General features: G+C 37.7%; 2 protein-coding genes across 2 annotated transcripts in view; one reads left to right on the forward strand and one right to left on the reverse strand.

Annotated features, from left to right (window-relative positions):
• DPY30 (dpy-30 histone methyltransferase complex regulatory subunit) overlaps nucleotides 1-12,765 on the forward strand; it is a 937,477-nt gene that overhangs the window by 189,796 nt on the left and 734,916 nt on the right. The gene's annotated exons all lie outside the window — the stretch shown is intronic.
• The window catches only part of TTC27 (tetratricopeptide repeat domain 27), a 177,065-nt gene that overhangs the window by 38,802 nt on the left and 125,498 nt on the right, over nucleotides 1-12,765 (reverse strand). Inside the window, exon 14 of the mRNA XM_050754136.1 lies at nucleotides 1,156-1,254. Within this exon, the coding sequence (XP_050610093.1) occupies nucleotides 1,156-1,254 (99 nt within the window). The remainder of the gene's footprint in view (nucleotides 1-1,155; nucleotides 1,255-12,765) is intronic.

Consider the following 12,765-nt stretch of genomic DNA (forward strand, 5'->3'; position numbering starts at 1 on the left):
GCTGGGTGCAGTGGTTCACATCTGTAATCCCAGAACTTTGGGAGGCCAAGATGGGAGGATCACTTGAGGCCAGGAGTTCGAGACTAGCCTCGTCAAGAGAGCAAGGCTCCATCTCTACTTTTTTTATTTAAAGGGTTATGAGAAAATAAGGAGAACTCCAGACTCACTTTAACAAGCTTAAAAACAAGCTGATTTATGAGTAATTTAACTGAATGCCAAAATAAAACTCAATCCTCCTTAAGAGAACAGAATAAAACCAAGAAGCACAACAACATAGCATCCACAATGCGTAGAATACAATTAAAAAACAATGGTGGACATGGGAAAAAGCAGGAAAATTTCCTTCATAACCAAAGGAAAAAAATCAGTTAATAGAAACAGTACCAGAAATGAAAGAGATGTTGAAATAAGCATAGGATTTGAAAGCAGTTATTATAAACATGTTCAAAGATGTAAAGGAAAACATGAACATAATGAGGGAATGTTTGGGGGAATGTTAGTAGAGACATTAAAGCTGTTAAAATATCCAAATGAAAGCAGCCTGACTGCTGGAACTGCTTGTTGTAACCTGAAACCAGTTTTATCTGCAGCTTCTGAGATAATTTGCTGAAACTCTGGGACTAATTTTGCCCTCTGCCATCCCTCATCAATGGAAGCTTGCCAGCTCCCCAAACCTTTACTGTAAGTGCCAATGAATTTCTCTAAGAGAAATATGTAACACTTCTCCTTTTTATAAAACTTCTAACCTTCTCTTTGTTCTTCAGGGATATCAAAGACTACCTGGCATGCATATATGCTCCAAATTGCAATTCTTTCTTCTCAAATAAAACATTAAATTTAGATCTTTTATATAGAAAATTTTAAGGAGTCCCCCCCCAAAAAAAACAACCAAAACCCTACTAGAAGTAATAAATGAGCTCAGCAAGGTTGCAGGATATAATTAATATATAAAAAACAATTGTGTTTCTATATACATGAAGAATTTAGCTATTAACTTATTTCCAGATTTATAAATCCTATACCTCGAGGTATGACCTTCCCTCAAATGTATACTTTCCTCCAACACAAAAGGAATTGCTGTTCTGAACCATACAGTACAATTCCAATAACAGAGAGTAAAAAGCCATGTAAGGACAGAAGATCAAACAAACTTACATCGGGTTCTAGAGTCACACAGCGCTGAAATGCCTTTGCTGAACCTTGATAGTCTTCCAAGGCCAAATAAGCACAGCCGAGAGAAAACCACACCCCAAGCTGCAAAGACCAAAAAATCAAAGTCATTCAAACACACAGAAACATTTACAGAATATAATCGGAAAATTAAGATACTATCAACAAACACACTCCTAGAAAGAATGCAGAGCTATATAATAAATATTTGCCTTACATTTAAAGGTAGAATATTTAGCAATGGAGGTAAATTTTTCTGTATAATTTTCAACACTAACACTGAAAACATGCAATATTATTGCATATGTTTCGCGGGAAAAGTCCATACTTTGTGCTAACCGAACTCCTTACTGGGCGTGTTGGCCCTCTTTATCTGTGGGTTCCACAACTGTGGGTTCAATCAGTTGCAGAATGAAAATATTGAAGAAAAAAAAAAAACTGGATGATTGCAACTCTACTGAATATGTACAAACATTTTTTTTCTTGTAATTATTCCCTATCAATACAAATTACACAGTGTTTGCACTGTGTTAGGTACCATAAGTAATCAAGAGATGACTGAAAGTTTACAGGAGGATGTACATAAGTCACACGCAAATACTACAGTATTTTATACAACGGACTTGAGCATCATGGATTTTGGTATCGGTGTTGGGGGTGGGGCCTGGAAGCAATCCCCCATGCATTCTGAGGGACCACCATACACAACATATCAGCAGATTCACAACTGATGAATGTACTACAAACTCAAAAAAAGAAATTTCTTTTTTCATCTTCAAACTAGACCACAAGAGCTTCTGCAGCTTAACCAGGAGCCAAACTGCCCTAGCATATATCTGCTTTAGGCATGCCTGAAAATAATTTAGAAAAAGGAGATTCCGAATCTGGATTATCAAATAGTTACTCAAAATGTAAAGTATGACCTAAGCCAATTAGATTTGTAAACACTGAGATTTAGAAAACAGATAAAATAGGAGGTAGCTATACAGATTACAAAAAACAAAATCTGTACATCATAAGGTTTCCTTAAAATTTGATAGCCTCTGTCAAAAGGGAGATAAAACTAACAAAAATTTGGCTGGGTGTGGTGGCTCACGCCTGTAATCCCAGCACTTTGGGAGGCCAAAGTGGGTGGATCACTTGAGGTCAGGAGTTCAAAACCAGCCTGACCAACATGGTGAAGCCCCCGTCTCAACTAAAAATACAAAAATTAGCCGGACGTGGTGGTGTGCACCTGTAATCCCAGCTACTGGGGAGGCAGAGGTAGGAGAACCACTTGAACCTAGGAGGTGGAGGCTGTAGTGAGCTGACATTGCACTACTACATGCCAGGCTGGGTGACAGAGCGAGACTCCATCTCAAACAAAATGAAACAAAACAAAACAAAACAAAACAAAGACAAAAAACAAAAAATTAACAAAAATTCAATGGAATTAGTCAGAAATGCAGCTATTATGAGTTGTTTTCCTTCCAGACAGTCAGCAAAGCCAACTTTATAAGCAGATTGAAGTCTCCTTTCTTACTGAGTTCCAGAAAGTCACTGAGCCAGCTGTCAGATTTGCCTGAACAGTTCAGGGTAGGAAAGAAAACAAGGTGCTCTGTTATCTATCCACAGCCTTCCACAGAGGCAGAGCAGGAGGCTGCCTCTACATCACTCCTCCTTCAGCCATTCCCACAAAACCTGTTCCATATGGCTAGCAGAGGCCTGAAAGTTCTTTAAGCAGATAAAGATTTTTAGCCAGTAATTAGAGATAAAGCTTAGAAAGCAAGCAGACTTGGGCCATTTAACACTTTGCCATGAATTTACAAGAGGCTATAAATAACTGTTATCAGGAGCCTTTATGGAGAACAGATTTTGTTAGAGGGACAGGGACAGGTAATCACTGAAAAGAGGATGGATATATGTCTAGCGGGAGCGGGGAGAAGCAGAGGTACTAGGTTGAAACTAAAAGTTAGAAGTTCACTTTTCTGAATCATGGGACTTTCAACAACCTAAAAATGAGCTCACCACTTTGCTTTCATCTTTTTTTTTTTTTTTTTAATAGAATTAAATGAAAAGAGCTTCAATGCATCAAACCACACTTGCTGAACATGATACATTCTGAGAGAAACTAAAGTCTGATGCTAACATATAAAACAAGCTCTCTAAACTCCAACCAAGTAAAAAGTTTCAAAATCTGTGTACTGGCCGGGCACAGTGGCTCACGCCTATAATCCCCAGCACTTTGGAAAGCCGAGGCACGCAGATCATGAGGTCAGGAGATCGAGACCATCCTGGCCAACATGGTGAAACCCTGTCTCTACTAAAAATATTTAAAAAATTAGCCAGGCATGGTAGCACACGCCTGTAGTCCCAGCTACTCAGGAGGCTGAGGCAGGAGAATTTCTTGAACCCAGGAGGCGGAAGTTGCAGTGAGCCGAGATCGTGCTACTGCACTCCAGTCTGGGCGACAAAGCAAGATTCCATCTCAAAAAAAAAAAAAAAAGTCTGTGTATTATATTTCATCAATGTTAAAGTACACTCTTCCCCCCACCATTTAACATTTCTGAAATACAGATATATCTGAAAAACCAATAGCTTGTCAGTTTTATTGGCAACAATTTTTTTTTTATATATAAAGTGGTACTTAAAGGTACTTCTTACAACTGATGGCATCTTAGATACAAAGAATTATGGTATCAAGTATACTTGGAATAAGTGATTCTTATTTTGCGACGAAATCAAGAACAATGAGAACTGACTTCAAGGTCCTCAAAATGCATGTGCTCTGCTTGTTTTCTGCACCAGCAAAGAACAAACACTATTTCCCATGTGTTGTTATAAAAACCACACGTGTGGCCAGGCGCAGTGGCTCACACCTGTAATCCCAGCACTTTGGGAGGCCGAGGCGGGCGGACCACGAGGTCAGGAGATCAAGACTATCACGGCTAACACAGTGAAACCCCATCTCTACTAAAAATACAAAAAAATTAGCCAGGCATGGTGGCAGGAGCCTGTAGTCCCAGCATATCGGGAGGATGAGGCAGGAGAATGGCGTGAACCTGGGAGGCGGAGCTTGCAATGAGCTGAGATGGCGCCACTGCACTCCAGCCTGGGCTACAGAGTGAGACTCCATCTCAAAAACAAACAAACAAAAACACATGTAAATTCAAAATCTAAATAAAAACTTCATTTCTCAATCCATCTAAGAAGATTTACAAAGGTTGCAAATGTCCAAAATTAGCAATTATTCTTCTAGCTCTAAAACAGATTGGGGATGAGGTTATCTTTTATTTTTAATTTTTAAAACTACTGAATGTTTTATAACCAGTGTCTTTAAAACCAAAACAAATTTAATGAAAATCAGACAGATGACTTAATTTAACATAAAGTATTATGGTTCTCTTTTCGTTTTACTTTTGGTTATTTTTGCAGTGTTTTAATACTCTGCATTTGAAGGAAAAATCCTAGGATCATTAACTGCTAGGTTTTATCTACTGATAACATGAAGGAAGACGAGTTTTGCACATGGTGGTGTTCTTTGAAATCATCCAATGGCTTTTCTTTTTTGAGGTCTTCAGAATGTGGGGGACTACAGATAATATTTGGTGCCTCTTTTACTTTTTTCTTTTTAAACTATTACTTAAACTGCTATTACCAATAGTGACAGGCATCTCAGTTCAGAATAGTCATACTCTTAAGAACATAAAAGAAAAACAAAATCAAAAGAAGCTTCAAGCTTTTTTTTTTTTTTTTTGCTTTTCAAAAAAAGAAAAACAAAATCAAAAGAAGCTTCAAGAAAATCTCTCGCGATTCCTTAGAACAGAGTTGTATATGTTTGGGTACAAAAATACCTACCTTCTAGTCCAGTGCTATCAGATAAAAATATCATGCTAGTAGCCTCATTATATTTTCTACATTTCAAAAAGTCAAAAGAAGGTGGTCCACGCCTGTAATCCCTGCACTTTGGGAGGCTGAGGTAGGCAGACCACTCAAGTGAGGTCAGGAGTTCAAGACCAGCCTGGCCAACATGGTAAAACTCTGTCTCTACTAAAGATACAGAAAAATTAGCAGGTGTGCGTCTGTAATCCCAGCTACTCAGGAGACTGAGGCGGGAGAATCACTTGAACCGGGAGGCGGAGGTTGCAGTGAGCCACAATCACGCCACTGCATTCTGGCCTGGGCTACAAAGTGATACTCCGTCTCAAAAAAAGAAAAAAAAAAAGGGTAAAAGAAAGGGTGAAGTTTATTTTCATAACATTTTATTTAACTCTACATATCCAGTATGCGATTACTTCAATATATTATTACTATACAAAGTTATTGAGATATTTTATAACCACTTTTTCACACCAAGTCTTTGAAATCTGATGTGAATTCAACACAGCATGGATCAATTTCAACTAGTCACATTTCGAGTGTCCATTGTCACACATGACTAGTGGCTACCATATTAACACAGTTATACTATTTCTCTAAAACACTGACATGGGCCCTGGAATATCTTGCATCCTTCCCTTCTTTCTCCAATAAAAAACTAGCTCCTTTGGCTGAGACCCTCCCTTGAGCTTCTTTCATATACTATAGTTACTCCTGTTCCTCTCTTTACAATAACGACCAAAATAATTAGCTCTTAATGAGCATCTGCTATGTGTGCCAAGCACTGACACCATGAGCTTTCCACACATTACTCATGCGTTCCTCACACCCACCCTGCAAGGTGGTCAATCTTACTCTCCTAAGAGAGGCGACAAAGAGTCAGAGTCAGTCATGGACAGAGGAGAGGTTCGACACAGTCAGTGTGACTCCAAAGACCACATCCTGTCTGTCTCTGACAACACCATTCTGCCCATACACAAGCCATGATTTAAGGCAATACCATTCTTGTCACCAATAAAGAGAGAGGGGGGAAATATGGCAGTTAACATGTGCTGGAGAAACCCAGAAGATAATTGTTGAAGAACCAGGAGCATATCTCTTCCCCCACAAAGGCTCTCTTGATTGGGCTAGTCAGGTGGACAAAAGAAGACCTAGAAAAATGGGTGGCCACAGGACGGGGCAAGAATGGAGGGAGATAATCACCTGACAGAGAGGCCCTGGTTGAGCTTTCTGCAGACCTTATTTCCAGGGCAAATCGTGAAGGCAAGTTGGCCGTAGGCAGGTAATAACCTTTAAAAGCTGACTGTCTAGCGTTTATCTCTCAGGGAGCCAATATAGAAACACAAAAGCAGGCCAACTTTTTATTTTGAATGTGATAATACTTGTACTTAACCAACGGCTTTAAATTATTTTAAAAATAATTCACAAAGAATTCAAAAGCTTGAGAGCATGGTTTCTCTGAATTTCCCTCACAAAGCCCCCTAGAGTGTGACAGAGGAGAAAGATGACTGGGATTCAAGCGGCTCTGGGTAACTGTTAAACGACCCTGGCTATGTCACTTAACCTGCGTGTCTCAGTTCCCCGAGTGTGAAATGAGCAGGGGTGGACTAGACTAAAATTCCTGAGTTCTTCAGATGCCCCAGATTCTGAAAACCCAGAGGGGACTGGGTTTGAAGGTACACTCTTGCCATCTAGTGGCACAATAAGGACACTGACAATAGAATGGAATACAGAAGCACTTCAACTTATGAGAGGGTTATGTCCTGATAAATCCATCGTAAAATGAAAATATTGTTAAGTCAAAAATGCATTAAATTCACTTGATTTGCTGAACCTAATAGCTTCACCTAGCATACCTTAAACATGCTCAGAACACTTACATTAGACTACAGATGGAGAAAACCGTCTAGCACAAAGCCTATTTTATTTTTTAAAAAGTGTAGAATATCTCATGGAATTTATTGACTACTATACTGAAAGTTGTCAACAGAATAGGTATATGGGAACTCTAAGCATAGTTTCCACTGAAAGTGTATCATTTTTATACCATCATAAAGTAAAAAAGTTATTAAGTGGAACTATCATAAGTCAGGGATCGTCTGGTATTTAGAATCAGCAGGTTTGAAGAACTAGAAGGGAATCAGTTCAATTAGAGACCTTAGAAATCAATTCAAAAGAGATCTAGAGGAAAATGATGCTTACAAAGGAAATAACTGGCTTAAAGCCACACAATAGTTCCTTCATCCAAGTGTGAAATATGTGTGCTGAAGACAGTGACTGTAATACTTATTAAACCTTAATAATTAAAATAAAAATTAAAGTTTGCTACCCTGAGGGTTAGCAAAGACTAAGCACCACTAGATAATTGGCACAGATAACTTTTATAATTAAAAAGTTAATTTTTACAAGGGTTATTTAAGGCATCTTAAATAGGTGCTACTTATGAGCCTACTACTGAAGCTCCCTTACTCCTGAAAGTTTCTACATAATCAATAATCAGTATTCACACTTTCGGCTGATTTCCCTCAAAGGATCAACTGCTTTGAATTGTTCTGTCACATATAATAAAGGTTAATGTAGAATAATCTAATCCTAAAGCCACACCCCACTCTCCACTCTTTCTGTACCCCTGCCTCATTTCTATGACCCCAAACGCAGATGAGTTGTTGAATGTAGAATCATTAAACAGGAAATGACCACAGTCAAATCCAAGAGTGACATCAACGGTGTCTGGTAGTAGCTTTTCCTAAAATGATGCTTAATGCTCATTTTTTTTCCTAATGTGCACCGCCAACTCTTTCATAACCAAGTTTCTCATTCACTAAATTCTAAGTTCTCCTTCCACGAGGAAATACAAACCTTAACCTGCCAGCTTCCTGGTCTCTCCAAAGGAGTAATTTCTTCTATTTTATTGTCTTCCCTTAAACTAAAGGATCAACTAAATTTTATACATAATTTTTCTTTTACTCTAGGCTATTAATTATTGAATGCCCTTCTCTTAATTCTTGACCTAGATTTGGTTACCACTGGTCTTTATATTTGCCCAGTCTTTTCAAATAATTCACAATGCAAGGTAACATAGGTGTTTATATGTCATCTGCATGTGAGAGTCTCCTGTTAGATATATCTCCCTAATTTTAGCCTACAGATAATGGGGCAGCAATGGTTTTTCTACAGTGCAACAGGCAGAAAAGTAAAGAACCACTATGTAACATCTATTATTATGAACTTACTATGGGCCAGGAAATATGTTAGACACCTAACAAATATTGGCTCTAATTTTCTCAGCAGCAAATCCAGGTAGAGATTGTAAACTCCATTATTTAAAAGCTCAGAAAGACGAAGAGATTTGCCTTTGTTATCTTCCTCGAGATTACCAGAATTCAGAATCAGGTCTATGGTAGCAAAGCTTTCAGCCTCCCCACTATGCATCAGTCACAGCTACAGCCCAGATGTTATCACAGCACTCACATTTCTTGGCAGTTATGCAAGTTACACCTTAAGACTTTCATTCTGTACTGCTTACCAATATGAGAAGGGAGGAATAAAAAGGAAAGAATGTCTGTTTTCTGTACATATTATTCACACATGTTCATCCTGTCCTCTCTCTTGGAATGTGAGTTCCAACCTCCTTGAGTCTTCCCACCACAAATAACATAAGTCCAAAACAAAAACTATATAAATCCATTTCAGATAAAAATATTTTATCCTTTCCAAAGCTAAAATGAAAGAAAAAGTGAAATCAAGGAAGAGCAGCATGTACAAACCACCAAGATGATTAAAATGCCAGAGTACTGTATCGTAGAAGTCTGGTCTTATTAAGTAAAACAATAGCACTTGGAAAGGTCAGCTCTGTTAAATCCGTGGTCTCAAAGAGAGTCACTCACTAACACGTGATGGATGGTTCCAAAATATCAATCTTATAACCTCACTTTGCTTCTGATGAAAGCCCCGATGGTTCTTCATTAAAGGATGAAAAAAGTTCAAACCTGACAGCCTAGTATTCAGGGCTTTTTATAACTTGACCTCGACCAAATATGCCATTACTTCCTAGCATGCTATGATATCCTCCAGGGCAAAATTGTGAAGAGGTTAAGAGCAAGAGCTCTGGAATCAGAAAGCTCAGGTTGAAATCCCAGCCCCATCCCTCATAAATTGTAAAATCTAGTACAAATTACTTAACCCTCTATTTCTTCTTTTATGAAAGTAGGGTAAAAACAGTAAGTACCTCAGTGACTGCAGAGAATTAAAAATAAATGGAAAATGCTTCTAGAACAGTACCTGGCACTGAGTAAATACTCAGCATTAGTTGCTATTTTCACTATTATAACTGAATAAAATATAAACCGTCAAAACTAATAGTTACCAAGAAACTGCTCTCTGCAGCGTTGGTTTTTACATCTGCTAGTTTCCTTCCTTGAAACACATTTTCTCAATTTTTTCCACCTATCCAAATCCCAACCATTCCTGGTAGTTCATACCAACATTCACTTCCATCAGGCTTTTTCTGACCATTCACATCCTTATTTACAAGGCCACCCAAAAGCATCGCCAGGCACCCAAAGCATGTTGCCTATTCATTCAACTCCTTAGTTACACACAATGCTATTTATGTCTCCTCTCTCCATTTAACCTATATAAACCCCTGGAGGGCAGGAGTCTGTGTCTTAACACAACTCTCCTGTATCCCCCTCAATACCTCAATGGTTTACAAAGAGTTCATACTTACCTAAGAGCTTAGAATATAGATGCTTGATGAATAGAAATAGCTATTATGTTAATGTTCTCATTTTCCAGTCTTATTTTTAATACTATTCCTTATTTCCAAAGCTAATACCTTCATGTCTTCTCCTCATTCCACTCTCCCCTAGAATGATATTCCCTATTTATCTCCCCTCTCTCCTTACAACATTCCATTTCTCCTTTATCCACTGGAATCTTTCATTTCTGCCTTCCTCCATGTAAAGGACTCCAGTATCTTGAAATGTTTTACCTGACTTTTCTGCCCCTTTGAGTACAAAACTCTACATTTGTCTCTCATCTCTCTGATGTGCTCCTAAAATGAACAGTCTACAGATTATATCTCCATTTCTTCATCTATCACTCACCCTTTAATCTCCTGAATCTGTTTTTGAACATCATTAGTGGGCTCCAAATCCAATGACCTCTTCGTAGCCCTCTGGACTTCATCATTACATGTGACATAACTCACTGACATTTGCTCTTGTTTTAGGTGCCATGAACCCCTTGCTGGGGTTTCCTTCTATCCCTCTGACCAAGACTGATGTACTCTGAGACCTATTTTACCGGTGCCATTTCTCCTATCTTCTTCCAACTGCAGGAGATGCCCAAAGCTCAGGACATTGCCTGTTACTCTCTTCCATCACAGTTTTCTGTGAAGAACTCACTTTCATGGCTTCAACTAACTTCCACAGAAAAGCCCCATCTGCACGGTCAGGCCTCACTGTTGGGCTTCACTAGGGCTTTCATCTCCAATGGACTAGCAACCATTTCTGCTACAATACAGCACCATCTCCTCATATTCAACATCCAAAACCACATCACCTTGCTGGCAAAAGATACTTTCCCTTCCTCCTAAATTCCCTATAACTATCAATAGAGATATTTTTCCTTTTTAATCAGACAATTGAGAAAACTGGCCTCCTCTCTGATTCCAACATCTCCCTCAATACTGCCAGCCCAATGTGCAAGTCCCAGAAAATTTCCTCTGTAATGAGGCTTCAGTCGTTCTATCTTTTCCATGCTCACCACTCAAGCCACTGATAACTCACCCATGATATTCATTCCTTATTTAAACTTCCCATAATACCACTTTTGTCATATCACTTTTTAATTCAAAACCACAAAGGCTCCCACATCCACAGGGTTAGATAATCCTGATACAGGGCATTTAAGGCCCTTTGGAAACTACTTCTGTCCATTATCATTTCCTGGCAGAAACTCTCTGTTCTCTGTTGATAGGTTGACATAGCACAATTCATGACCACATCCATATCTGATATACAAGTACTTGATAATGCTTAGTTAGGCAACCACATAATATAACATCCAAACTGCATCACTTCTGAAAGTGAACCAGAGAACTAAAGAAAATAATTTAAATTATATGGTTTTAAAAAATATTTATCAACCAACAAACTGTTGATCAGTAAATTGGTTTTACTCCATCAGGAGACTTATAAAATGATTCTATTCAAAAATTATTTTCAAAAATAAAATTTATTGAAAAATAAAACTATATTAAAGTAAAAAACTTTAATCCTGATTATGTGAACATTAAAAAATAATAAAGGAGCATTAATCAAGCTGTACAATTATAATTTTGTATATTTCCATAATCTATTACAGAATTAAAATTAATTATTCTGAGTAGACATTCATGTGTTTTAATCAGTATTTTACTCATATTTGATGCTAATACCATGTCACTGAAATTTTACTAATGAATATTTTTTTTCAATATGATCTTAGTGTTTTTTATTTTTTCCTAAGATTACCTGCTACTTCAAAGTTGTTCTTTATTGTTAATTGTCACATTCATTGTTTATACATTTTAAATTGTTGAAAGTTTTATTGACTCTTTTCTAGGGGACATAATCATTTTAATTGAAAATATTATTTCTAAGTATACTGATGTAGCTGGTAAGCTCAGGGCAACTTCTGCTAAATAGAACATATTCTTAATTCTAGCCTTGTTAATATTAAAACTTAAAAATATTTACTTAGTATCTTTTGGCTTCCATTTAGGGTATTTTTCTTCAACAAATATTTTTAACAAGACAAAATCTATCAAATATGTTGTCTCTATTTACGACTCTTTGTAATGTTTCACTAGATTTAGATGCTGCTAAATTTTGGGCCTCTATTACATTCTGTTCTAGTAAAGGATATAAATTTACTTAATTAAAATCAGAAACTCAATTAAAAGTTTCTTACAAATTATTACTGATGTTTTAAGTGCAATGGTATTACAGTTTTTAAAAATTGCCTATTTCTTAGAAAAATATACTCAAAATTTTTTAAATGAAATTATTTGATGTATGGGATTTTCTTTAAAATGATATGAGGCCAGGCATGGTGGCTCATGCCTATAATCCCAACACTTCGTAAGTTCAAGGGGGGCAGATCGTTTGAGCCCAGGAGTTAGAGACCAGCCTGAGTAACATAATTAAACTTTGTCTCTGCAAAAAATACAAAAATTAGCTGGGCGTGGTGGTGCATGCCTATAGTCCCAGCTTCTCAGGTGGCTGAGGCAGCAGGATTGCTTGAACCCGGGAGATGAAGGCTGTAGTGAGCAGAAAGTGCACCACTGCACTCCAGCCTGAGTGACAGAGTGAGACCCTGTTGCAAAAATAAATATACAAATAAATAAATAAATAATAAAGCAATATGAGGTGGCGTAGGGAAATACAAGTAAAACAAGATCAGCCATTTTCCCAACACTGTATGTTTACTTCATGTCTCTGTCACATTTTGGTAACTCTCACAATATTTCAAACTTTTTCATTATTATTACGTTTGTTATGGTGATCTGCAAGCAGTGATCTTTGATGCTACTATTGCAATTGTTTGGGGGCACCACAAACTGCACACATACAGGACAGTGAACTCAATTGATAAATGCTGTGTGTGTTCTGACTACTCCACTGACCAGCTGCTTTCCTATCTTCTCCCTCATCTCAGGCCTCCTGCCTCCCTGAGACAGAACAATATTGA

This window comes from Macaca thibetana, chromosome 13 (genome assembly GCF_024542745.1).
Source record: "Macaca thibetana thibetana isolate TM-01 chromosome 13, ASM2454274v1, whole genome shotgun sequence".
Classification (NCBI taxonomy): Eukaryota; Metazoa; Chordata; class Mammalia; order Primates; family Cercopithecidae; genus Macaca; species Macaca thibetana.